This window comes from Microplitis demolitor, chromosome 2, assembly GCF_026212275.2.
Source record: "Microplitis demolitor isolate Queensland-Clemson2020A chromosome 2, iyMicDemo2.1a, whole genome shotgun sequence".
Taxonomy (NCBI): Eukaryota; Metazoa; Arthropoda; class Insecta; order Hymenoptera; family Braconidae; genus Microplitis; species Microplitis demolitor.
Genome location: NC_068546.1, coordinates 23,851,382 through 23,877,837, shown reverse-complemented (window position 1 = coordinate 23,877,837; position 26,456 = coordinate 23,851,382). Strand labels below are relative to the sequence as shown.

General features: G+C 30.7%; 5 protein-coding genes across 7 annotated transcripts; 3 read left to right on the top strand and 2 right to left on the bottom strand.

The window, feature by feature from the left end:
• The first annotated feature begins 312 nt into the window (after positions 1-312).
• LOC103572109 (receptor-type tyrosine-protein phosphatase N2) lies at positions 313-8,435 on the top strand. 2 transcript variants are annotated; one of them, XM_053743015.1, is made up of 14 exons: positions 313-652; positions 1,267-1,373; positions 2,808-2,861; positions 3,033-3,310; positions 3,464-4,259; positions 4,322-4,471; positions 4,543-4,574; positions 4,646-4,819; positions 4,896-5,022; positions 5,081-5,148; positions 5,222-5,599; positions 5,677-5,898; positions 6,876-7,294; positions 7,641-8,435. In XM_053743015.1, exons 2-14 carry the CDS (start codon positions 1,277-1,279, stop codon positions 7,927-7,929), a joined length of 3,084 nt encoding a protein of 1,027 aa, XP_053598990.1. In that variant the 5' UTR covers positions 313-652; positions 1,267-1,276; the 3' UTR covers positions 7,930-8,435. The 2 variants fall into 2 exon arrangements, with proteins under 2 accessions (XP_053598990.1, XP_053598991.1); XM_053743016.1 differs by lacking the exon at positions 313-652 and adding an exon at positions 1,008-1,097.
• Positions 8,436-11,731: 3,296 nt separating this feature from the next.
• Positions 11,732-13,659, bottom strand: LOC103572108 (protein rogdi). 2 transcript variants are annotated; one of them, XM_014445321.2, is made up of 6 exons: positions 13,612-13,659; positions 13,141-13,212; positions 12,816-12,950; positions 12,439-12,717; positions 12,159-12,368; positions 11,732-11,823 (listed from the first exon to the last, which is right to left on the bottom strand). In XM_014445321.2, exons 1-6 carry the CDS (start codon positions 13,645-13,647, stop codon positions 11,758-11,760), a joined length of 798 nt encoding a protein of 265 aa, XP_014300807.1. In that variant the 5' UTR covers positions 13,648-13,659; the 3' UTR covers positions 11,732-11,757. The 2 variants fall into 2 exon arrangements, with proteins under 2 accessions (XP_014300807.1, XP_053598993.1); XM_053743018.1 differs by lacking the exon at positions 13,612-13,659 and adding an exon at positions 13,321-13,431.
• A 163-nt stretch (positions 13,660-13,822) lies between these two features.
• LOC103572107 (transcription elongation factor SPT4) lies at positions 13,823-15,339 on the top strand. Its single transcript, XM_008550531.2, has 4 exons — positions 13,823-13,914; positions 13,986-14,092; positions 15,071-15,126; positions 15,211-15,339. Exons 1-4 carry the CDS (start codon positions 13,852-13,854, stop codon positions 15,327-15,329), a joined length of 345 nt encoding a protein of 114 aa, XP_008548753.1. The 5' UTR covers positions 13,823-13,851; the 3' UTR covers positions 15,330-15,339.
• A 235-nt stretch (positions 15,340-15,574) lies between these two features.
• Positions 15,575-18,199, bottom strand: LOC103572106 (synergin gamma-like). Its single transcript, XM_008550530.3, has 5 exons — positions 16,516-18,199; positions 16,288-16,445; positions 16,086-16,227; positions 15,881-16,023; positions 15,575-15,810 (listed from the first exon to the last, which is right to left on the bottom strand). The coding sequence occupies exons 1-5, from the start codon at positions 18,020-18,022 to the stop codon at positions 15,589-15,591; spliced, it is 2,172 nt and encodes a 723-aa protein (XP_008548752.1). The 5' UTR covers positions 18,023-18,199; the 3' UTR covers positions 15,575-15,588.
• Positions 18,200-18,363: 164 nt separating this feature from the next.
• LOC103572105 (DNA topoisomerase 2) lies at positions 18,364-24,457 on the top strand. The gene is made up of 4 exons (XM_008550529.3): positions 18,364-18,536; positions 19,170-22,449; positions 22,630-23,844; positions 23,928-24,457. The coding sequence occupies exons 2-4, from the start codon at positions 19,189-19,191 to the stop codon at positions 24,039-24,041; spliced, it is 4,590 nt and encodes a 1,529-aa protein (XP_008548751.1). The 5' UTR covers positions 18,364-18,536; positions 19,170-19,188; the 3' UTR covers positions 24,042-24,457.
• The last annotated feature ends 1,999 nt before the right edge of the window (positions 24,458-26,456 follow it).

The following is a 26,456-nucleotide window of genomic DNA, read 5'->3' as shown; positions in this document are numbered from 1 at the left end:
CTCTGACCTTTCACTTGGTTATTTTGATTGAAGCCTAAGAACAATAGATAAGAAGGATAAAAAAATGTCTTTTGTCAGGATCTTGTATTACTTAACTCATATATTTTTATTTGTAGCTGTAATGCGCATAGGGCAAAGCGTAGGTGTCATTTGACCCTCACACCCTCTCGTTCTCCCTTACCACCGACTCGGTAAGCTCTCATTCACCCTCTCCTATTTGCCCAGTCACAACTACGTCTACATTATTCTCCTCCTGTTATTGCTTGTATATTTACCACCCAGTTGGTTGCCGGAGCTTGTGCAAAGTCGCGGTAAAATCGATTCGAAATCTATCGCACACCTCTTACTCTTAGTCTGTAAGGTTGTCTCATATTTTATCAACATCACCACTGCTATCACTCTGTTTTACATCAAATTCAGTTGCTGTTTCATTCGCGAGCCATACGCTACTTAAATTTTTATTCCGATCGCCATTAAACCGCTCGCTCGCCCATCCTTTAATTTAAACTTTCAATAATGAAATAAACAATAATAATAACAGTAACAATTAAAATAATCATTTTTATCAACAAACTGGACCTTCATAAAAATATACTGACGTTAAAAAATAATAAAGACCCAAAGGATATTATGCGACATTAAGGAGAGACGGGTAAGAATCCATTTATTTTTTATTTTATCGTATGTTTTTTTAAATAAATATATATTTAAAATTAGAATTTTGTAAAATTAAATATAAATTTTTTACCAGTGTTAAAGTGATTATTATTATTATTTATGGAGTGATAAGTAAATGTGTGACAACCTGATGCTTCAACCAACCGGCGTCAACTTCCTGCTACGCGACACACTGATATAATTTATATTAATATATTTGTATTTTGAATTTGATTATCAAACATTTGTTATTTAAATTATAAGCAAGTAGTGAGTGTTTATTATTTAATACCATCTGTTTTTAAAATTTATTTATGTGTAGATATTCGCAGGTTGTGATCCAGGAGTGTGCGATGAAAACGTTGTGAAGAAAATATTGATTTTACTGACGCACCAAGTTTTTTAACTGTTGTCTTTATTAAAATTAACCAGACTTAATAGTTAATTATTTTAATAGTTAATTATTTTATTTTTTTAAATTTAATTTATAAAAAAAAAAAATAGTTTGCATTTAAATTTAAAAAAATTTTTAAGTATTGGAAATTAAAAAATTTGAATTTTTAATGTTTATTTATAATAATATTTTAATAAATATGTAAAAATTTACAGAAAAGCATTAATGGGTCGCAAAAAGTGGTGGAAAGGGGGCAGTAGCCTTTTATTGCTGGTGTTTATTTTTATAAACAAGCAGGTGGTCCATAGTGATGGTGAAATTGGTAAGTGCAATTTATTTGTATTTATATTTCATTTATTTCTTTTTTATTATTATTGATTTTAAAATGATCCTGAAGTTAGCCGACGTCTAATAATTTTTTCATTTTTTTTTTTTTTTTAAATAAATTATGAAAAAAAAAATATTTAAAAAAATTGCAGCTATAATTTTTTTAATTTTCTACATGTGCATTTTTTTAGTTTTTGTTTTTTTGTAATTGATTCATTAAAAAAAAATTCGAAAATTGTCAATTGTCTGTTAACCAGGATCATATTTTTTAAAAAATTTTATATATATACTGAAATATTAGAATATATAACAATAGCTCAGAGCTGGCTTACGTCAACATTAAACAGAGATGTGTATGAATAAGAGAGAAGGAATGATCCACCGCCCGTTTGACATTATTGAGCTCAACTTCCCACGCATAAATGATATTTCTTTATTATGAAAATAGGAATTTATATTATTAATAAAAATTTATTATATTTTTATTTTATCAGCATGAATAACATCATTAACATTTTCTTTTTCTTCATTAATCTTCCTAATCGTTAACGTCATCACCAACATTACCACTGGAATTAAATTATAATTAAAGTAACAAGAAAACATACACGGAAAAAGAATAGTGGAAAAATTACAGTTTCAAATATCAGTCCTCTAATTCGAAACTGAAAATTAAATTAGTGAGACCTAGTAATTATTACAATTTCATGTAAGACTTTTTCCAATCTCTAATTACGTTTTGCTCATTACAAGGTTTCTGTAAAAAATTGGGAGTGAATTTGGAGTGACTAAATAAACATCTTTTAGGAGTAAATTATATATTTTATTAAAAGTTTCTTAACGATATAATTAGTAATTATAAATAAAACCAAATTTTTTTTATAAAAAATATAAAAATTTTTATGATATTTTTGGTTTATAAAAATTTTTTTTAAGTATGACCATGAAGAACGTTTTAAATATTTCTTTTTTTAATATTCTTAAGATATATGTGTATATAAAATGTATTTTTCCAATCACGCGACCCTCTTGTTGATACACGCGAGTCGATATGACAATATGTAGCCAAGTGGATTGATAAAAGTAATTCAAGTGGAATAGAGTACTTACAATAAATATAAACATTAATAGTCAAAGAATAAAAAAAAAACAGACAATTAAATATGACATGTAGCGTACATGGCATTTGTCTATAAAATAAATGAGATCAAATAACGATCGTATAAATAAAAATAGTATTGTAATAAACTTTTAAACTTTACACTCCATTATATTACAAAGCTACCATATTATTTGCGTACTGTACTATTGAAAAATACTTTCAAATTTTATTAGCTGTCATTTCATTTAACAAATTTGTTTTTTCTACAATAGGTTTCTGGGTAAAGTTTTTTTTAATTAAATAAATAAAAATATTGTTATTTTTCAGGCTGTTTATTCGACCGAAATGTTTGCGCATCTGCTGAAGAATCTTGTTTTGATGGTAAAATATATATTTATATATTTTCACTCCGAATCCAAAACTGTCAAATTAATTATAGATAATTATCTATTTAATTTAAATAATTACAGTAGGCTGAAATTTTTTTGGGTCCGGAGCTGACAGAATTTTTTTTTTATTCTCGTGGAATTAAAAATAAAAATAAAATTTTAGATGCTGCATTCGGAAGATGTATTCCATCTGTAGACGTCAGTGATGAAGATGTATATCAATATAATTTGGACCCAAGACAATTGGAATTATTGCGCAAGCAATTGGAAAAACTTGTTGCTGATAAATATGAGTGGTCTCATCCATACACTCAGTGTGTAATGCAAAATGCATTGTACAGCATTCGCAATAAGTTTAAACATGACAGTAAAATATGTAGAAAGTTGAAAAATTTTACAGAAAAACCACTGGCTGATTTGGTTGATGAATCTGAAACTGACGTAAGAAATTTGTTTTAAAATTCTAACGGTAACGAGACCAATAGGAATTTTTTAAAAATTATTATTAGCGGGAAAAAATAAAATTTCAAAAAAATAATTATTGGTCTCGTTATCTTATAAAGAAAAAAAAATTTATAAATTTGAAATTTTTAGGATATTTTACCATTGGCTGTCGTTAATTTTATGCCGACTCGAGGTCATGGTTACGGAGACTTTGCAAATGAGAAATATTATCCCCCTGTATTGTCAGAACTCGAGGAACATTCTTCTCAAAACATCCAAGACTACCCATATGATCCTTACTTGGTAATAGAAGAACAACCCGAGCGTCATCCAACTTTAAACTTTGAAAACAATAATAATAACAATGAGCAATTAATCTTTGAGCCCGACGAATTAAACCAAATAAACAAGTACGATGACGAAGAACTTTATGAAATTTCTCGAAAGTTAGATGAGTTGGAACGTCAGCGAAAAGTTAACGCAGCCAAAGAAACAACGATATTTCGATCACGCCGTCAACCCCACGATGAAATTCCTCGTAGTTTAGGCGCCGAAGTTGACGACTACTTGGAATATTTGAAAGACTCTACAGATAAATATGAAGATGCAGATGAAGAAAATGATGGAGAAGATAAAAATGACTCTTGGTTCGACACCAGCTCACTGAGAAAATCTAATAATGAAAGAGTTGATAAGTCAACACTTAAAGATCTTGCGCGGATGGAATTTCTTAAAAATGACAGGGCATGGGATGGACTCAGAGATGAAGAAAGTACAGACGACAAAGAAGAAGATGATGAGAAAGAAAGTGAGGAGATTGAAGAAATATTGAATAAAGATAATGCTAAGTTATTAAAAAATAATGAAACGCCAGAAGAAAACAGCGGAATTTACTTTGAAGGAGGCTTCATTAAGCCACTAAATTATAGAAATATTTATGAAAAAGGTTACTTTTAATTATCATACTTAAGTTTTTATCATAAATTAAAATTTCATATTTATTTTCAGAACCGGATAATATAAATATTGATGATCTTCCGTCATTAATTTGGAACAGAGAACTTTCGGGTTTCAAGAGACCAGAAAGACTTGACGTCAAAAAACCTGGGCCATATTTTTCAACAAATAATTTTGCTTTCAAAACTCAAACTTCTTCATGTAAGTTTTGTAAATGAAAATATTAATTTAAGTATAAAAATTATTAAATTAATTTTTGATTATTCCCACAGCAATTGAAGACGAAGAGCTGGCGGACAATGAGGTAATTAATGAATAATTATCTTTATTTATTTATTTATTAAAAATGTGAAAAATTTTTTTTTGCTATGACAGGAAGTCCTGAGGGCGCCGTTAGTAAAAAAAGAATTGATCGCTGGGAAAGACATAACCAGATTGTCTTTAGAGAAAGATCCTGCAAAGTATGACAACGTTGACATGGATCACGTTTACATTCAATTCAAAGAAGAGTTTCATAAGTGGGCAGAAGGAAAGGAAATTGTTGACAAGGTGGCACTTAAATAATTTTAATTTAAAATGAATTATTTTTTTTTTTTTTTGCGGTAAATTTATTTAAATTTTTTAGATTGAAGAATTACTTGGATTAAATTCCGGAGCTTTTTCAAATCCCAGAGTCGGAAGAGCTGAAGTTACTTTCAAAGTATTCAAAAATTCGCGCAACATGAATCCTATGGAAGTAGTATCGCAGCTTGGTAAGTCTTAAAAAAATAAAATTGTAAATAAATTATTAATCTTGAATATTTTTTGAAGACAATATCAGAGGAAAATTGCGGGAAACTATGAATGTAAATATAATAAAAGCGGGAATTGGTGATAAGGTAAAAATAAATTCAATTATTATGATAATTCTTTTGAAAAAATACTTTATAAGTTTTATTAATTTAATTTCAGATAAAACTCCCGCCAATGCTAGAAATAACAAACGTTGAATATTCAATGAGTTCAATGTTCTTTGCCGGATTAGTAATTGCGGGAGTTACAGCAGCTGCTGCAGCAGCAATAATAACTTTGATAATAGCACGCCGTCACGCTAAAACAAGAGCCAAATTAGCAGGACTCGCGACTCCAGATCCTGAAGCTTCGAATGATTATCAAGAATTGTGTCGCGCACGAATGCATGCTAAGCAACCTCCTGAAAAAGTTGAGGTGCCGCGCGTTGCTAAATTGTCTAAAGAGAGCGAATCAAATCGCTCGAGTACTTCTTCTTGGGGAGGTGAAGAAGCTGCTGCACTTTCAAATATGGACATATCTACTGGACACATGGTCCTGGTATTGTTTTTTATTTTTAATTTATTGCTATTAACTTGTCTTATAGTACTTGATGTCATTTTATTTGTCTATTTCAGTCATACATGGAAGACCACTTGAAAAATAAAGACAGGTTGGATAAAGAGTGGGAAGCTATTTGTGCTTATCAACCTGATCCATCTTCAACAGCAATTGCTGCTAACAAAGCTAATGCTAATCGTAATCGTCCTTGCTCAGTACATCCTTATGATCACTCAAGAGTTGTCCTTAATGATCTTACTAATATCAGCAACTCTGATTATATCAATGCATCAACCATCGTAAGTTATTAGCAATTGATAAAATTGTGCATTTGAGCGAAATGAAAGACAAATTTTTTTAAAATTTCTATTTTTAATAATTATTATTTACCATAATTTTTTTTTTTTTTAAATCCAAGGAAAAAATTTCGAAGTCAATTTTTTAAAATTATTAGTTTTAATTACATTGAAAAAAAATTTTAATACAAGAAGTTTGAATTTTTTTTCAATGAGTTTTAGTATATTTTAAAAATATAAATTTAATTAATTATAGGCCAGTTGGATAATTAATTAAAAAAAATTTGTCTTCATTTAATTTTACGAAGAAAAATTTCCTGTATAAAATTCACTAATTGGATCTCTATTATTTGCTACAAAATTTAATTAACTCAATGAAAAAAAAATTACCACAATGCGGTTGTATATTTTTAAATATCAAAAGTTAATTCGGATGATCTAAAAGTTGATGCAGCTCAGTCCGATAACTTTCCGCTCGAATATTATAATTTCATTTTTGCAATCTGAAACTTTTTATACGCAATTAATATCAACATAAACTTGATGAGAAACTGGAAACCCATCAAATAAAATTAATTTGTTGTATTTTATTTATCGAGCGGGAAGTTCATAAATAGATAAAAAAAAATCATATAAAAAAAATACGTACGATATTAATTATTTTTCTGGATGCCGCTAAATGAATAGACGCCGGTAAGTCACTTGAAGTACAGAGTAAAACACGCACTTAATCGCTACGGCAAACACTTAAATAAATAATAAGAATTCCTAAATAGCAACCAGCAATTTCAGTTCCTTAAATTACCAAAAAGTACCAGAGTAATTACGCAATACATTTAATTGCTTGGAGTTTAGTATTTTATACGAGATCCATACACTTTGCTTAGCACAACAGAACTTAAGCTTCAAAAATATAAATATACATATATTTTAATATTAACGATAAGAAAATGGACTGAAAATAAAAATTTAATCAACAGACTGATCATGATCCGCGCAACCCGGCTTACATAGCAACTCAAGGACCATTGCCACAGACATCAGCGGATTTCTGGCAATTAGTTTGGGAGCAAGGAAGCGTGGTGATCGTTATGCTAACCCGATTAACTGAAGAAGGGCGTGCCATGTGCCATAGATATTGGCCAGAAGAAGGCTCTGAGCTTTACCATATCTACGAAGTTCATCTTGTCTCCGAGCATATTTGGTGCGATGATTATTTAGTGCGTTCGTTTTACCTTAAAAATTTGCGTACAGGAGAAACTCGCACTGTAACACAATTCCACTTCCTTTCGTGGCCCGAAAATGGAATCCCACAGTCAACTAAATCACTTTTAGAATTCCGTAGAAAAGTCAACAAATCTTATCGCGGCAGATCATGTCCAATTGTTGTCCACTGCAGGTAAATTATTTAATTCTCATTACAATTATTAGTTTAAATTCCATGTGCAAAAAATTACCGAAAATATGGCGTGTGGTACAGAATAAAAAGACGAATATAAATTGCATGGTGGCAGCACTCTTCGTTTAAAATTTGAAATCGTCTTGCGTGAACTTGTCCCAGAAAGAGAATGAACTTCTGAGTCCCCCCACTACTGATTATTTCTAAAATGCGCATGAGCAAGGGAAAGTGGGAGTAAAAAACCGAAAATACCCGAGATTTACTCTCTTACTGAGACAATTTTAATTCTCTGCCACACAGTATACTATTATATTTATTTTCGAATAATAAATAATGAATTTTATAGTGACGGGGCAGGAAGAACGGGTACTTATTGTCTTATCGACATGGTACTTAACCGTATGGCAAAAGGCACCAAGGAAATAGACATTGCCGCAGCACTCGAGCATATCAGAGACCAAAGACCAGGAATGGTAGCAACGAAACAACAATTTGAATTTGTTCTTGTTGCTGTTGCTGAAGAAGTACATGCAATATTAAAAGCATTACCAGTTCAAACAGAAAAATCGACTGACAAAACAAATAACTCACCACCACCGACAACTGGCACTTCAACTACCACATCTGGGCAATGAGAAATAATATTTTAAATAAATATATATGACAAAATAATAATTTATGTAGTAACAAATCAAATAATCAGACTATTTTGGCTTATCGACTACTGAAGGAATGCTGACAAGATGATTGATAATGACAACCATCAGATTAATTATTAATCAGTTATTTTTATTAAATATTATTTAATACTTTTTGTGAGGAGAATTAATTTTTTTTAGCTCACGATATTAATCTGTGTCTTTTTTTAATCTTAAAAGTCAATTTTAATACTCTTACAACAAAAAAATTATGTTTTATATATTAAAGAAACAAAGTCCAAGTTTATAATCTTTATACACGGCCTATTTGAACAAACAAACAAAAAAAATACGTAACCGTCTTTTGTAACTCTTCAAAAAATATAAAAATTTATTCCACTGGGTTTTGAAATTAATAATAATTTGTGGGTAAATAAAATATATCTCTGGCTATCATAAAACTCTTCTACGATGATAAATTTATATCTAACAAAAAAATAGCTTTTGAATGGAAAAAAAAAAAAAAAAAAAAAAACATATAATAATAATAATAATGATAATAAATTTGAATGCGATCACTTTTCTATAAAAGTTTCCTCGTCGAGCGATTGAATTGGGCTTTTATAAATTAAAATTGACAGAGACATTGCATGATAAATAATTAGCTGTTGTTTATTATTGTATTAAGCACAATATTATAATTATTTATCGTTACTTTTAAAAAGTAATTTATCCATAGTTGAATTTATTAAGTGGATAAATTATTTGTAACTCGTTTAGATGCGGAGTGTAAGGGGGCACGTTCAAATTAAATTAAATATTCAAAGACTCCCATTAAATATATAAAGACTTAAAAACTATATAAATATATCTACATAAATATATATATATATATACATATACATTTATATATTTATTTAAATTAAAGAAATCACGTGCTCCAGCTGCTCCTCGTCTTCCATTAAATTAGCAATTCCTGTCGGAAGTTAAGAAAGAAGCCATCGGTTGCTTATATTGTTTTTGCTGAATGTATCAAATGTCTGCAATACTTTTTTGTATGTTATAAATGCTTACTGCTCAGTTGCCTACTGAAATTTATTTTCTTCTTCTATTGCCTGCATAAATATTCAATATATCATTTAAATAGCATACAAAAATTGTATTGCAGACTGTTTTAATGTTTACTTTAAAATATTTCATGATGTTCAATTGATTACGACTTAACTGTCAACCCAAGTCAAAGAAATACTTAATTATTGTAGACCTTATCAAAAAAATCCATGTGGGAGTATGGGATTCCATTGGAAAGTATGGATTTATATAAGAATCTATGTACGAAACTGGGTACCTGGATTCCTATATAGAAACTTTCTTTATGGGAAATTCATATAAGAATCTGGGTTTCTATATAAGTAATTTTCAAAGAATCCGGAGTATCTGGAGTTCTGTCTATCGTCTATTGATATGTATATGGATCTGTATGCTGGATTTCTATAGAAAACCACATAGAAATCCATATGAAAACGGCATGTGGGAACCTACATAAGAATCTAGGCTGGATTCCCAAATGGATTTTTCTGATAAGGCAATAAGTTCTTGATTATGCTGAAAAAATTGAGTACTTATAGAAAACTTTGTCAAGATCCAGTCACTATTCTGGACGAACATAGTTCTGATGTTGTCTAGATCTACTTTTTTTCCTCAAGTGATCGATCGGGAACTTTGATCATTTCTTTTCACCAAGTACTTGATTTTTCAGTAAAATCAGGAGCTTATCTACATTAATTCAAAATTTTTTTGAACCTCATGAAATATTTTTAAGAAGGCAATATAAGTCTGCAATTAAATGATATATTTTTTATTTATGTAAGCAATGGAACCGTAGAAAAAAAATTTTAGTAGGCAACTGAGCAGTAAGCATTCAAAATGAACGAATAAATATTGCAGACATTTGATACATTAAAAAAAAAATGTAGGTAACTGATGTCTTCCCAAATTAGAAAAGACTTTTTATTAAAAGAAGAAAAAAAAAAAAATGAAGATATATATATCAAATTGCGAAACTATTACGGGATGCTATTCAGCGATGATATATCACTAATATATACCTCAATAAACTTTGCTTGCTAAAATATTTGCCAAAAGAAACAGAAGAAAAGTAAAAGAAAAAAAATGGCGGGTAAAGATAATTGATAAATAAAAATTAGTTGAATTATTTAGATTTAATTCTTTTGGCATCGACTATAAAATTATCTTACTATAGATTCTATATTTTTGTGTAAGACGAGGAAAAAACGTACCTATGTAACATGAAAGAAAAAAATTATATAAATATATTATTATATATAATTATTATGTATACACATAAGTCTATACCATGTTAATGGAGAGTATATATATATATATATATATACTAATATATGTTGTGAAAAATATAAATCTATGTCCGAAACGCAGGTGATTGTAGATCTAGTTCTCATTACTTTCGTTTTTTGTTGCGAGTTTAAAAATATTTAAAAAAAAAAAAGAAAAAAATAACAAAGTTATAAGTTAATTAAATAATTATTTATTTAGCTGTTTTAGTAATACTACTAATATATTTAAATTAATTGATTGATTAATTAATTAAATAGTTATAACATCAACAAATTAGATTATATGTGAAATTTAATTTATACACGTGCTTATAATTTAACAATGACAATAATAATATTGTGCACTAGCGAGTGTTATTTTATTATTAGTTTTATTTTTATAAGTTGGGTAAATCGACCAATAAATGGATGGTTAAAATATTTCTCATGGTTTTTTTTAAGCCGTAATGTAAAAAAATATTTAAAAATTCTTCAATTTTATTTTATATTTACATTAATATATGTAAGGAATTCAATAAATTAATACTTGCATTAAATAAAAAAAAACTCCCAGTAGACATCCGGTTTAAAAATTCAAATAAATTCTCATGTTTTGTTATCAGAAATCTGATACTTTTTAAAAATATTTATAAAATATTTTCATAAAAATTAAAAAAAAAAAATTAACATTTGCAGTTAATAAAAAAAATCTCAGTAGACATCCGGTTTAAAAATTCCAATAAATTCTTACAAGTTTTTTTTAATCAGAAATTCGTGACTTTTTAAAAAAATTTATAAAATATTGTCCTCCATGTAGTGGTCGAATTACCCCAAGTTAATTTATTAATTTAAAATAAAATTATTTAAGTTACAACACTATTTACAATAACCACACGTTAATGTTTTTATTGTCGGGACTGTTTAATTTATTTGATATATTATATATTATATATATATATATTTAATTATTTAAATCCACACCGTTTGATTTTTTCATTTATTGCACGTCCCTGTTTTATTAATTTATTTACTACTAATTAAATGCTTTTTATTTAAAAGCGTTTGCTTCTCTTTTAAAAGGAGGAAAGATGAGAAGAAAGTATCGTAAGAAATATATGGTAACTATATTGATTGACTGAAAGTATATCTAAAAATACATTTAGAAAACTCTATTAATTGTAATAAACTCGAACCAATATTTATATAAATATATGAGGGAAATAGCTCATAAATTATAGATATTCAAAATATAGAGATAAAGTCTACTGTTCTTCTTTTTTCAAGACTTTAGATGTATTATTAATTTGTTATGTGATTAAAAAAAAATAATTGTCAGTCTCAAGCAAAGTACGGATCTAATCACTAGCTCGGTGTGGATTTTTAACGAACACATTCAATAAAATTGACTTACAATTTTATTTAAAAAAAAAAAAAGAAGAAATAAATTAACTGTTTAAAAACACTTTATTTTTCAACCCATTACTGATGGCGCTCGTGATCCAACTGTAAAATCTTTATACTGAGAGAACACAGAGATCTATAAAAAAAAATTTATTTATGTATTTTTTTTTTCCAATCATACTTTCATGACAACATCAAAACTAAGGGCCAGTATTTCAAGCCGAATTTCGATTAATATTACTAGTATATCTCTATATATTAATAATATAAGACATACCAGTAATAATATTTCAAGCCTGGATCAAAAATAAACCCGGTTTGAAAAACTGGCTCTTGAAGTTTCAGTGTTTCTACACGCAGATAATTTTTGAGTAAAAATCATCCATGAAGTTTTGGAAAATCTTAAGTGTAACTCAGGATGAAACACGATTTATTATTTAAAGTAAATGATAAACATAGAAAAATTAATACCTTATCTTTCAGTCTTTGACAGAGCTGAAGAGCAATTGTCAATAATACCAAGGCATCATTAAGCCATGGGACATTACATTCAGCTTGTTGAGACTCATATTTAACATTCCCATGTGTACTCTCTAGCTGGTAAACAGCCAAAATGAGCTTGTAGCTCTGAATATAAAAGCTGATTGCTAAATTCTCTGGTAAATTCGGATTTAATGATTTCTAAATAAAAAAAAGTGATGATACTCAGTATTTTTTTTTTTTTTTAAATCAAATTATGTTAAATATTTACCATGTTGCGACTCCTCATTAAATCATCAATAGTCTTTTTTTTAGGGACAATCAAACTCGACCTACTCCGCTGAAGACACCCAAGAATGTTTGCTAATATATGTAACACTTCTTCAGATGTTTTGAATAGATAATTACGATCTACGTTATCAATATGAGCGATAGCTTGTTGGAGATGATTAGCAGCGTCTTGGATCTGCTGTAACTTCCAGGGATGGTCATTCTGGATACTTGTCCTCATTGACACGTTTTGCTGGCGTTGAACTTTGAATGTTACTTCCTAGTAAATACAAATCATTTTTTTTTAAATTATTAACCCGCGATTTGACATCGAAGCTGATAAAGTACTTTGAAAAATATAATTGTAATAAAACTTACAGCATTAGTAATACTGTCTCCAGTAAGTACGACCACACATTTAACTTGATCATGTGGAGAAGAAAAAACAAATCTATCAACTTTGCATTGTTGATCGTTACCAAAAAGAGCCATAGGAAAACGTGAGCAACATTCCTAGAAAAATATTTTTAAAATCCATTTTAATTTTTCTCTGTCAGTTTATTTTTTTTATGGAAAATAAATAAAATCTTTTAATGTCTGATACTTTTAGTAGCATGGTTTGAACTGTGATTAAATTTTTAACTGATGAATCTGTCAGCTCAATAAGAATAATTTAAAAAAAAAAGATTTATTTTAAACTTACTGTCAATATTGACCGCAATTGTTGCAAGCATGGATGGACTTCATCATGAAGCACCCACTCGAATTCCATTTGCTAAAAAAATGAATAATTGTAATTAAAAATTATATTTAAAGAATTAATTAATCTCCAGTTGTCTTGTTTAAATATTTAAAAGAATTAAAAATGAAAAGTAATCTTTACTGCAAGTGATAAATCCATTTTATTTGTTGTACTACACAAGAATAATAAATAAAAATAAAGTAATGGTAAATTAAAGTTGTTAAAAAAATATTTAAAGTAAGGAGTAATTAAAATAAATATATGACATAACCTAGTGCACTTTGTTGATTTAAAAATTTAATAAATTTAAATAAAATAATATTTAAGTAAATTATTAAGTGTGAGAATCTGATAAGATTTATTATCATTCTGCTGATGATATCACAAGGCCATTTTGATTAGATAAATGTTAGGTAAAAGTGAATTACTTACCAGATTACGAGCCTCCTCCTTCTCGTAGTCCGACATTTTTAAATAAATATAAATTTATCAATCGCAATCATGTGAGATGTGAGAGAGAAAAGAGAGAGAGGTAACATACATTTCTGACATAACCTATCGGGATTTTTAAATCTACAACGTGAGGAAATCAATATCTGTTACTCCATATTTTTAATTGAATTACTTGAAATTATTTGTACATATAATTGTTTTAAATTCAAATAATTCGTAATGGAAACTGTGCCGAAAGATTTGAGAAGTTTGCGCGCCTGTTTGGTTTGTTCTTTGATTAAAGTAAGAAATTGTTGTTTTAACCTCAAATAATTATTTATATTTGTGTAATTAATGTTTATTATTTATTTCAGACCTTTGATCAATTTGAAATTGATGGGTGTGATAATTGTGATGAATTTTTGCGGATGAAAAATAATAAGGACAATGTCTTTGATTGCACTAGTGCTAATTTCGATGGGTAATTAAATTTATTTTTAAATTTTAATAATAAATTCATTGTTGATACAAAAGTGTGTTAAAAAGATAATTTATTTATTTATTTGAATTTATTTTAAAGTACAAAGATTTTTTAAATATTTTTGTGATAAACAATTTAAGACAAATAATTTTTTAAAAGGATAAAGGACTGGGTTTATTGTAAGGGCAGTCTCAGACAGTGTTGCCTATTTTTTTTTAATTTAAAATTATCATCAATTAGGAGCAAAACGAACTTTTTTGAATAAATTTCAGTAAAATGATGTCAATTTCATATGACACTGAAGTTAGCCGTCTGATAAGTTTTGAATTTTTCACAGACGACGAGCTAAAAAAAAAAAAATTCAAAAATTGCACCTATAGCTTTTTTAATTTTCTACATGTGCATATTATTTTTTTAGTTTTTTTTTTAAATTTATTTGTAAAAAAAAAAATTCAAAAATACTTAGACCTCGACTAACTTCAATATCATAATTTTATCTGAATGTAGCTGACAATTGTTAATTAAAAAATTTAAAAAAAGAAGTGAATTAAATTTAAATCGAGTAAAATTAAAAAAATGCACATTTATAGAATTAGAAAATCAGTATGTGCATTTTTAAAATTTTTAAATTTTTAATTGTTTGATTTATTTGTAATTTAATAAAATTTGTCTCTTATCTGCTACATTCACACTCATGTAAATTTTACAATTCAAATTTTCAAATTCTTTAGGTTGAAATTTATTGAATAAATTTTGTGTCTCTCCTAATTGATGAAAACTCTAATTTTTTATTTTTCAAATTTATCTCTATTTTTTTTTTAGTTCATTGATAAAATTTTTGTACAGTAATAAAATTTGAATCATTGAAAATTTTGAAAAAGTCGGAGACTATCTAAGAATGCGCTTAAATAATTAATTAAAATAAAGTTTATAATTACGCCTATAAATTTTATTAATATTTATTATTTATAATTAAAGAATGATTGCGGCAATGAGTCCAGAGGACAGTTGGGTCGCCAAATGGCAAAGAATAAGTAATTAAAAATTTCATTAATTAATTTTATTTCTTAATTATTCTAAAATAAATAAAACCTGCAACTAAAATCTACTATTTCTAGATCGTTTTACAAAAGGAGTTTACGCCATATCAGTATCAGGAAGATTACCAGCAGGAGTCATCAGGGAAATGAAAAGCCGTGGAATCGTTTACCGTCCACGCGACACAAGTCAAAGATAAATATTATTTTTTAAATATAATAATAATAATAATCATACATATATTTATTATTATAACTAACAATACTTCAATAGATATGTGAACAATATTTTTTTTTAACAATTTGAGATTCTCTGTGAATTTATTCTCCTATATATATATTTATATATCAAATTTGTGCGTAAAACAATTTTGGAGGGAATAGTGTTAATAAAATAACTTTTTTTAAAAAACAAGACTAGTAGAGATAAATAATTAATTAGGTAATAAGTCTTCTCAATTAAATTTGACTACCTCCAGCAGTGATGGCATGTCCATGAGACGGAACATAACGCAGAGCTGGCAGAGTATTATTAACACAATTAAGCCACAAATTAGCACAAGTTACGTGATAAATATTTTCATTGTAAACAATTTTATCACTGGTGACAATTGTCAAGCAAAGTGCGCAAGCTGATCCATGGTTTTGATGCTGGGGAAAAGCTGGTAACTCGGTTACGATCTAATTTCAATAAATTACAATTATTTTATAGTTAATTACTACAATTAATCCAATTAATTAATTATATTACCGGAATGTTTGCATAAAATGGTTCCATTTCCGCCCAAATTTTGTCTATTTCCATCAGCAAATCATCAAAACCCATTATGTTTATGTCCATTTCTTTGTGGGAAAAATTAACACGTCGACAGACACCAGCGACTTCAGCTAAATCTTTAAAAATAAAATCATTTTTAGTTGTAATTATTTATAATTTAATTAATATGAGAACTTACTGCAAAGAAAATTGTATCCCTGAGCAGAATTGAGAACTTCTTGGAGTACCGTTTCGGAGTTGATGCTTGTAAAAATGTTGGCAGCTACTTGAAGCAGCAGCACGCAGCTCTCCATATATTGCTTCCACTCCCAATAAATTAACTGAGTAAAAAATTTAATTAATTAGTATTTAAATTAATTACTTGAAATATTTAAAAATACCTGGTGCATATTTTCAGCCTCTTTGTCTTCTTCGGCATTGGCGGGAAGAAAAGATTTAAGATCTAAACTAGGAACTGAATTGGAGCGAGTCAAAACTGTTCCATTGCCAATATCGATACTACTTACCGATATCGTGTCCTCTTTCTGCATAACTTTTTCTGAAAAAAATTAATTTTTTAACTCAAAATAAAAATAAATGATTTATATTAAAATGAATAATAATTTTACCTGGATCAATAGTGACTTCATACTTTTCTTCAAGAAAGTTTATAGTTTTTTCCGGACTCGCAGTGATTTCGAGTTGCGCAAAAGCTTCTATTGTTTCCTGAGCAAAAGATATCTCTGATTTATCATTAACACTCGGCAAAAATTGCTCAAAGTCACTGAACAAATCCATGGAATCATCAACACTAGCTACCGCTGTATCAAAACTCTCAGTTGTCTGTTCTGCGGACACAAAGTCACCGAAGTCATCAAGAAGATCAGATCCATCTGGATTTTCTTCTGGTGCTGACTTTGGTGGTTCTTCTACAAGTACTCTGAGTGCGCTGTACTTGTCTTCAACTGGCTGTAGGCTCATTAAATCCTGCGGTGAAATTTCAGGTCTAGATCCTGGTACAGATACTGGGGCAGGTACTGGTACTGCTACTGGTACTGGTACTGATACTGGTACTGCTACTGGTACTGGTACTGATACTGGTACTGATATATTATCTCCATTTATTTCTCTGGAACTAGAACTGCTAGACATTTGTTGGACTTGTTCACTACTACTTCTAATAATAGTATCCTTAAGAATAACAGTGCTGGCTTGATTCTTAACAACACACTTTGAAAATAAATTATTTGAATTATCAATACGGTCTTTATTAATCACCGGTGAACCCATCAAATTACCACGACCCATATGACCATTACTACTATTATTTTTACTTGAACTAGATTTTTTTTTATCAGCAAGACTGATTCCTCCACTGAGATTATGATTAGCCAGTCTGCTGCCAATGGCTGATCCCTGCTTAGAATCCAACTTTAATATGCTAGGAACATGAGACGTAATCGGCGCACTTTGAAACTCAGTGAAATCATCATTAAAATCCACCGAAGATGAAATAAAATTGTGACTTTTACTGTCATTACTCACAGGGTTCAATTTATCATCAGCGAAACTCCTGCTGGCAGACACACCCGGTACCCTTTGATCAACTCTCGGCTCAGTGACCGAGTTGACAGCAGGAACGTTCGTCGAGTAGACGTCAAAATTTTTATTACCTCTCCGGTCACGTTTGCCATCAAAGTCTCCAATTAGACTGGACTCCAGCGGGGACTGCACGCTAGTACCAGTCTGGAGTAAAATATTCAAATTAAGCCGCGGAATCGGTGGTCCAGGCAACATATGGAGAACATCCAGGTTTGTAAATGCGTAGGAAGTCTGTGCGATAGCAGTAAGTGCCAGTACGATGTACAGCTCCTGCTCAGTAAGTTGTCCAGCATACTTCTGATTAGCAAGACTCCAAATGTAACCTAATACTTCAGTTGGCAGTTGACTAGTAAGCAGCAGAGGAAATACTTTATTGGTGTCCACCAGTAGCTCGCCTTGAATGGCTCCAAGTCCCAGTCGATCTTCCTTCACAGCATCCCAGACTCTTCTGTACATCGGAGGCAGGACATTTGACGTTGGCCAGAGCCATGCAGGTAACTGGCTTGACTTTTTATCACCACGAGTTTTATTCATTTTTAACTGTCACTTCAATATTCTATTCTACTTTTATTATTTACACAGCGATCATGTTTTTTAAATTTATCTTCAACCTGTCAGTTGTTTTCATTCATGATCTTTGACCTGGACCTTTTTCTTTTGGGCTTTTAGAATCCAAGATCTCCAACTATGTCTCCAGTGTCCAGTATCTGTTTTTTTTTTTTGCTATTGTCTTTCGTCATCTGGATCCTGGGTCACCTGGAAAATTTAAAATTAAATTCAAGTGACATCTAGCGGGAAAAAAATAATTCAAATTATTTGGGTTTGAAAGTAGCGCCAAGGTTGGTGATTGCCGCCTTCTTGCTGGCTGTCTTTTCACAACCGACAGCCCCGTAGCTAAAAAAAAAAGAGTAAATCAACTGCTCAACACAGAACGCTAACTTGGATCATCAACAATTTATTTTATTCCCTGATAATTGAAGATGTTGCTTTTGTTGAGATAAGCAGTTGTGTCTAGTTATCATTACACGTAATTACAATTATTTATCAGGTAATAATAAATACCTTGTGATTATATTTATTTTAAGAACCAATAAATAATTATACATATATTTTTTATCAAGCTCAAGTTCTCGCCAGGACGCCAACGTACATTTTGCCGCGAAAACCTTGCGATCAATTAGTTTAATTTTATTTTATCACTGCTATTATTAACGCGGTGACTTTATTTCGACAGTTTTATTTATACCCTTTTAATTTAACTACTGATATTTGTTGTTTGTTAATTTTATATATTTATATATAAATGACAAATAATATTTCAAGTGGTGGTTAAATTAATTGGCGTTCTTTTTATAAATTCGATGACCATTTTGTCACGCCAAGTTATTCAAATTCTTTTTCGGTATTTATTTAATTAAATAAAAAATTTATTTTTTTAAATTCAATTTTTGTATAAAAGCGGGAAAAAAATTTTTTATGAATAATTTTTATTTTTATTATTAATTCTGAGTAAAATATTCGATTGTTTTTTATCAGGATCCAGTTCCTTTGTATATTTTAAAAATCCATATGAAGAATTTTAAAAAATATTCCATAAAAAATTTTTTTTTACACAAATGAGATCGTCAGATGTCTGATATCTTGATCATAAACTTCAGTGGTTAAAAAAAATTATTTTCAGAGCTACAAGAAAATTCACGATGAGCAAAGAAAATGGAAGCGGCGATGCCGCTAAGAAGAAGACCATCGAAGGTATTTACCAGAAGAAGTCACAACTCGAGCACATTCTGCTGCGTCCGGACACGTACATTGGGTCTGTCGAGCCAGTGAGTGAGCTCATGTGGGTATTCGACAAAGAAAAAGAAATGATGGTGCAAAAAGAAATAAGATATGTGCCGGGTTTGTACAAAATATTTGATGAAATCCTGGTCAATGCTGCTGACAATAAGCAGCGAGATCCCAAAATGGACACCATAAAAATAGACATAGATTCTGATAACAACACAATATCTGTTTGGAATAATGGCAAAGGTATCCCGGTGGTAATACACAAAGAAGAAAATATGTACGTACCTACAATGATATTCGGTCACCTTCTGACCTCATCAAATTACGACGATGAAGAAGAAAAAGTAACTGGTGGTAGAAACGGATACGGAGCCAAGCTCTGTAATATTTTCAGTCACCGGTTTACCGTTGAAACAGCATCCAAAGAGTACAAGCGTTCACTGAAACAGACCTGGGGGAACAACATGGGCAAAGCCAGCGAACCGAGAATCAAAGATTTCTTCGGAGAAGATTTTACCAAAGTCACATTTTCCCCAGATCTAAAAAAATTCAAAATGGAAACACTGGACAGTGACATCGTCGCGTTGATGTCACGTCGTGCGTACGATGTTGCAGCATCAGCACGTGGTGTAAAAGTTTATCTAAACGGTACCCGGGTCCCAGTTAAAAACTTCAAGGACTACGTCGACTTGTACATCAAAGGCAAAGAAGATGATGCAGGAAATCCTCTGAAAATTGCCTATGAAGCCTGCGGACCGCGTTGGGAAGTCGCCGTTACTCTTTCAGACAAAGGTTTCCAGCAGATGTCATTCGTCAACAGTATCGCGACGACAAAAGGCGGCCGTCATGTTGATCACGTCACTGACAATTTGGTAAAAAATCTCACCGAGACCCTGAAGAAGAAAAATAAAGGAGGGATAACAATAAAACCCTTCCAAATAAAACACCACATGTGGGTATTTATCAATTGTCTTATCAATAATCCGACATTTGATTCACAAACGAAAGAACACATGACACTTCAACAGAAATCATTTGGATCCAAGTGTGTTCTCAGCGACAAATTCGTTACGACAATAACTAAAATTGGTATCGTTGAGTCTGTTCTGACTTGGGCCAAATTCAAAGCTGATACCCAGTTACAGAAACTAGGACCCAAATCGAAGCAGAGGAAATTACAGGGAATCCCCAAACTAGAGGATGCCAACGATGCTGGTACTGTCAGGTCACTTGATTGTACTTTGATTTTAACTGAAGGAGACTCTGCCAAAACTATGGTCATATCCGGGTTAGGAATTATCGGCAGAGACAAGTACGGAGTATTTCCACTGCGTGGTAAACTGCTCAATGTCCGGGAGGCGACGCACAAACAAATTTTGGAAAACGCTGAGATAAATAACATTATTAAAATTTTGGGACTTCAGTACAAGAAGAAATACGAAACTAAAGAAGACATGAAGACTTTGAGATACGGCAAAGTCATGATCATGACTGATCAGGATCACGATGGCTCGCATATCAAAGGCCTGCTGATTAATTTCATTCATCACAACTGGCCGACTTTATTACGCAATGGATTTGTCGAGGAATTCATCACTCCGATTGTCAAAGTAACTAAAGGATCACAGAAAATTTCTTTCTTCTCACTGCCCGAGTTCGAAGAATGGAAGAAAGAAACCCCGAATTTTCACTTATGGAAAACAAAATACTACAAGGGTTTGGGTACGTCAACATCCGCTGAAGCCAAGGAATACTTCAGTGACATGAAACGTCACCTCATTAAGTTCCGTTACGACGGCAACCAAGATGACGAAAACATCATAATGGCATTCAGTAAAAAGTGTGTCGATCAACGTAAAGAATGGCTGACTAATTTTATGGAGGAGACTAAAAGAAGAAATGAGATCGGTCTTGGAGAAAAATTCCTCTATCAAAAAGACACCAAAGCCGTTTCTTTCAGTGACTTCATCAACACCGAGCTCGTTTTATTCAGTAATTACGATAACGTGCGGTCAATACCCAGTATGATTGACGGATTCAAACCTGGTCAGAGAAAAGTTATTTACACATGTCTATTGAGGAACGACAAAAATGAAGTGAAGGTTGCTCAGTTGTCGGGAGCGATCGCCGAGAAGACGGCTTACCATCACGGCGAAGTCTCACTTCAGACGACAATTATAAATTTAGCCCAAAATTTTGTCGGGTCAAATAACTTAAATTTACTGCAGCCACGTGGTCAGTTTGGTTCCCGTTTAACTGGAGGTAAAGATGCTGCCAGTCCCCGTTATATCTTCACGATGCTCAGTCCACTAGCGAGATTTATTTTCCACAAACACGATGACGCTCTTCTGAAGCACGAGTACGATGATAGTAAAAAAATAGAACCCGTGTATTACGTGCCCGTGATACCGATGGTCCTCGTCAATGGAGCGGACGGAATCGGTACCGGATGGATGACCAAAATTCCCAACTACAACCCCCGGGAAATTGTGGAAAATTTATACAGAATGATGGACGGCGGGGAGCCTAAACCAATGAAGCCGTTCTACAAAGGCTTCAAAGGAACAGTCGATCCCTGCGGTGAGTTCCGTTACGTAATTTCCGGTGAAGTCTCAGTAATCGGACCCGAGAAAATTCAAATTACTGAGCTGCCGATCGGCACCTGGACGCAGACTTACAAGGAGACGGTCCTGGAGCCGATGCTCAATGGCAATGATAAGACACCTGCTTTGATAACCGACTACAAGGAATATCACACTGACACTGAAGTGCATTTCGTGATTAGTATCAATAGAGACAAGTTGGTCGAGCTGGAAAAAGACGGACTTCATAAAACTTTCAAGCTGCAGACGACGATGCCGATAACGTCCATGTGCGCATTCGATGAAAATCAGTGTCTCAGAAAATATGATACTGTCATGCAGATATTCCGGGACTTTTATAAACTGAGACTTGAATTTTATCACAAGAGAAAAAATTACCTGCTGGGTATGATGCAGGCTGAGGCTGCTAAATTGACTAATCAGGCGAGATTTATATTAGAAAAATGCGATGGTGATTTGATTGTGGAAAATAAAAAGAAGAAGGACATGATTGCTGAGCTTGTTAGGAAAAATTTCGACTCCGACCCGGTGATTGCATGGAAGCTGCAGCAAAATCGTGAAGAAGTTTTGGTAGGTTTTCATTTTCATTATTATTTTTACTTCATATATTTATTTTTAAGTATTTATTATTGTTATCTAATTAGTCGTAATGTATTTCTTTAAAAAAAGGAGGAAGTTCAAGTAAGTCTGGAGATACGATTTAAAAAATTATAATTTGAATTTTGAAATTTATTTAAAAATAATTTTTAGGAAGAAATCGCTGAGGCTCAAGATGATGAAGAAGCAGCCACTGTAGCGGCGGTTGAGAAGGAAAACTTTGATTACTTGTTGGGTATGACCATGTGGTCGTTGACAAAAGAGAAGAAAGATGAGTTACTGAAACAACGAGATGAGAAAGTGGCTGAAGTACAGAGACTCGAAGGTAAAACGCCGATGAGTTTATGGCGCGAAGATCTCGATGCACTGATGGCTGAAATGGACAAAGTAGAGGCTAAAGAAGCTAAAGACGAGGGAAAGAGTTCCAAGTTGAATAAAAAACCTGCTAAGATTCCCAAGTCTGAAAGTGTACGTAAAATAGAGCCGGTGGTAGACAATGAGTTGAAGAAACGCATTGAGAGAGCGGATGCTGTGTCCAAGGACAAGAAGGACGGCATTAAAAAACAGCCGAGAGTTAAGAAAGAGGCTAAAGTAAACGATGACGCTGATGAAATAGACGCGATGATTGAAGAAAATGCAAAACCTCTGCACGAACGTGCTGGGATTACGTTAGATAAAGTTGATAAGAAGGGTGCGGGTAAAAAAGGAGGCAAGCAGACAACTTTGCCATTCAAGCCGGTCAAGAAAGAGAAGAAGAGAAAGTCCAAGGGTAGCAGTGGCTCTGATGAAGACATGTCTGATGTTGATTTCGAATCTGTCTCTCCCTCACAGCCGGCGCAGCCCAGGACACCCAGAAGAGCTGCTGCTGCCAAGAAGAAGTACAATTTGGACAGCGAGGATTCTGAGAGCGACGAGGTGCTTTTGTCTTCAGATGACGAGACAAAGAAGAAGAAACCAGCTCCTGCTTCCAAACAACCGCAGGCGAAAGTAACGACCACTGAGAACAGTGACTCGGAGATGGAATTCCAGCCAGATAAAAAAATACCCAAGGCCACATCATCACATCCGGCTTTAAATAGCGACGACTCTGATGACAATTTTAAATCTTCATCGAAACCGGAACCTAAGCCCAGTTCTGATGAACTCTTTGATTCGCTTATTGGAAATAATACACCAGCTAAATCATCGGCTAACGTTTCCATTTCATCAGATAGCTCACCCGCGAAACCGGAACCTCCGGCGAAGAAATCTCGCGCTCCGGCTAAAAAGAAGAACGAAAATGCAAACGGCAAAGGGGTAAAGAGAACAGTCAAGAAATTCCAGACTTCAGATTCTGATTCCGATGAAATGTTCTCTGATAAAGCTCCCGTAAGATAACTTTTTTTTTTTTCAATTTAATTATTGAAATTAATTTTTTTATAATTAATTTATTAATTTTTTTTTTCTTTCAGACAAAGAAGAAAGCAAAAAAAATTGATAGTTCAGTAGACGAATCACCATCGCCGAGAAAAACCAGCGGACGGACTCGTAAAGTCGCTTCGTACGCAGACTCAGACTCCGAGTAATTAAAACACTTAAAAAAAAAAAGTTTATAAATTACCCGATAGATTTAAGATAATTTTAAAAAAATAATTGACGTTTTCTTCAAACAATTCGTTGTTAATAACGAGATAAATTAGAATTAGCATATAAAAATTAAAAAATTTTTATGTATCATATATTTAAATGTTGTCTCAACATACGAATAAGTTTAAAGAAACGTTATCGTGTACAGAATGCAATCAAATATTTTATTTGATCAATTAGATTAATCAAAAATTACTTTTTTTCACTAATCAACTAATTTAAGATTTAACTTGCAATTAATTTTTTTTATTAAACATTGGTCTAGTACAGTAACTATAAGTTATTAAATTAAAAAATTTATTCTCTATATTATTTTAATTATAATGTTAAAAAAATTTACATACCTTATTAATGTAATTCATTCCATACTTGTTAGTTGATAAGTTCAAATTTCATAAATAAGTAAGTAATTATTTTTAAGAAATAAAAACACTTGAGATTTGAATACTTACCGTTTTTAATTTTTCGTACTTGAGTTTTGTTATTCAAATTTTAAAAACGAAATTGTATTTGTGTGCTGAGTGACTGCGTCGTCACTAAAAAAGTGATATATTTATATTAATATGTTTTTTTTTTTAACTCGAGTGATTGTAAACTTAAACGATAAAATAAATATTAATGACTAACTTCATTTATATTTAATTAATTAATTTTTGTTTCAAGGGACACCACTAGTGTGGCATTTTTAAAAAGTACATTCGAAAATCTCTAGTGCATATCGTAAATAGTTTTTAAATTACGCGTATCGATTCCCGAAACTGCATTTTTTGATACTGGTTAGACGTCTAATTTTTGGATTTTTTTTTAAATTATAAATAATTAAAAAAAAAATATTTTGAAAAATTGCACTTGTAGTTTATTTAATTTATTACATGTGCATATTTTTAGTTTTTTGAAACAAAAATCTGAAAATTGTTAATCGTCTAACTTCTAGGTCATTTTTCAAATTTGCCGCAGTTACCTCGAAGACAAATCATCTGATCAATTTGATTTTTATTGCAGTTTCTTTTATATATTTCTATACCAAAAGCCTCCAGTTTTCCAATCGAATCAAAACTGCAATTTTGGCAGTTCAAAAATTTAAATTTTCCCGCGAAATTTGAAATTTTAAAACTGGCATTTTATTAAATTTGAATTTTTTTTGGGAAATCAAGGGGGAATTTTGAATTTTTTGGTCTAAAAATTTTATCATATATTTAGTATATATCCACAAATATATCCTTGAAACATTAAGATTTCATGGTGTAGTTTTCTGTAGGAAAATTCCCACATTTTTTCAAGCGGTCACACTAGAAGTGCCCCTTAAAAAAAAATAAAATGGATAAGGATTAAAAATAATTAAAATTCATTAGATCGATGAACGTTTTGTAGACACTTCAGACTTGTAATGTATTCTCCTCTGAGCACACTTAAATAATTATTACTATTATTAATATTAAATTAATTATTTATAGTTTTAAATAAAACCGAAATTTAAAAAATGCCCGGGAAAAAAATCGTACCAGATAAAATTATATTCAAATATTTTTGATTAGACTTTTGTTTTTAATCTCATTAAAGTAATTAAATATTTAAAATCTACTAATAAAATTATTTACCACATTTACGTTTACTTAAAATTAAAAAAAAAAGAAAAAAAAAATTTCTTAATAAATTTACTCCTAAAAAAGCTGCATGTCGACAATTGCGCGACTATAATACAAAGCAAGGGCACTTGATAAAATAACTTAGTTTTCTATTTTAATAATTATTATATCTATATAACGTACATATATAAAACAAATTGAGTAAAGAAACTAATAATGATTCAGGTCCGTACAATATTAGATGCTTATTTTTTAAAAAATGTTTTTTTTTTTTTTCTTCTTTTGCTTAATTTTTTTCCATCACTATTATTCGTTAATCGTATCATTAATCAATCAATTATCATCATCGTTATCATCATTAATAATCAGCTTTCAATAAATCATCTCCTTATCTTCCGTAAAAATAATAAATATTTTTCTCCACTCATTTAACATTTATCATTAATTTTAATCTGCCATTCACTCATTTTACCCAAAAATTTCAAATTTAAAAAACACTAATTATTAGACACCAAAACTTTTACCATAAATTAAAACGTGGGAAAAAAATTAAAAGTAAAATGTGAAGAAGAAAAGAGAAAAAATAAAAAATTCAAAAGAAAGTTGAGATGAAAATGTCTTTGGGAAATACAAAAAAAAAGTATCACTTTGTGTCTTTAAAAATTAACAAAATTCCATAAATAATTGTCATTTTTTTTTTTTTTTATAATACATATATATCATATATATTATAACGAATAATTTTGGAAAAAATAATACGCAGCCAAA

Bases quoted from the DNA above. Each gene is read 5' to 3' on its own strand.
- LOC103572107 (XM_008550531.2), top strand. From the start codon at position 13,852: ATGGAAACTGTGCCGAAAGATTTGAGAAGTTTGCGCGCCTGTTTGGTT. The intron at 13,915-13,985 runs GTAAGAAATTGT...TATTTATTTCAG, and splicing joins TGGTTTGTTCTTTGATTAAA to ACCTTTGATCAATTTGAAAT. The intron at 14,093-15,070 runs GTAATTAAATTT...TTATAATTAAAG, and splicing joins ACTAGTGCTAATTTCGATGG to AATGATTGCGGCAATGAGTC.
- LOC103572109 (XM_053743015.1), top strand. From the start codon at position 1,277: ATGGGTCGCAAAAAGTGGTGGAAAGGGGGCAGTAGCCTTTTATTGCTG. The intron at 4,820-4,895 runs GTGGCACTTAAA...TAAATTTTTTAG, and splicing joins GAAAGGAAATTGTTGACAAG to ATTGAAGAATTACTTGGATT. The intron at 5,023-5,080 runs GTAAGTCTTAAA...TATTTTTTGAAG, and splicing joins GGAAGTAGTATCGCAGCTTG to ACAATATCAGAGGAAAATTG.
- LOC103572108 (XM_014445321.2), bottom strand. From the start codon at position 13,647: ATGTCGGACTACGAGAAGGAGGAGGCTCGTAATCTG. The intron at 12,951-13,140 runs GTAAGTTTAAAA...ATATTTTTCTAG, and splicing joins AATTGCGGTCAATATTGACA to GAATGTTGCTCACGTTTTCC. The intron at 12,369-12,438 runs GTAAATATTTAA...TTTTTTATTTAG, and splicing joins TAATGAGGAGTCGCAACATG to AAATCATTAAATCCGAATTT.
- LOC103572106 (XM_008550530.3), bottom strand. From the start codon at position 18,022: ATGAATAAAACTCGTGGTGATAAAAAGTCAAGCCAGTTACCTGCATGG. The intron at 16,228-16,287 runs GTATTTTTAAAT...TTTTTTACTCAG, and splicing joins AGGCTGAAAATATGCACCAG to TTAATTTATTGGGAGTGGAA. The intron at 15,811-15,880 runs GTAATATAATTA...TATTGAAATTAG, and splicing joins CATTTTATGCAAACATTCCG to ATCGTAACCGAGTTACCAGC.
- LOC103572105 (XM_008550529.3), top strand. From the start codon at position 19,189: ATGAGCAAAGAAAATGGAAGCGGCGATGCCGCTAAGAAGAAGACCATC. The intron at 22,450-22,629 runs GTAGGTTTTCAT...AATAATTTTTAG, and splicing joins AAAATCGTGAAGAAGTTTTG to GAAGAAATCGCTGAGGCTCA. The intron at 23,845-23,927 runs GTAAGATAACTT...TTTTTCTTTCAG, and splicing joins TGTTCTCTGATAAAGCTCCC to ACAAAGAAGAAAGCAAAAAA.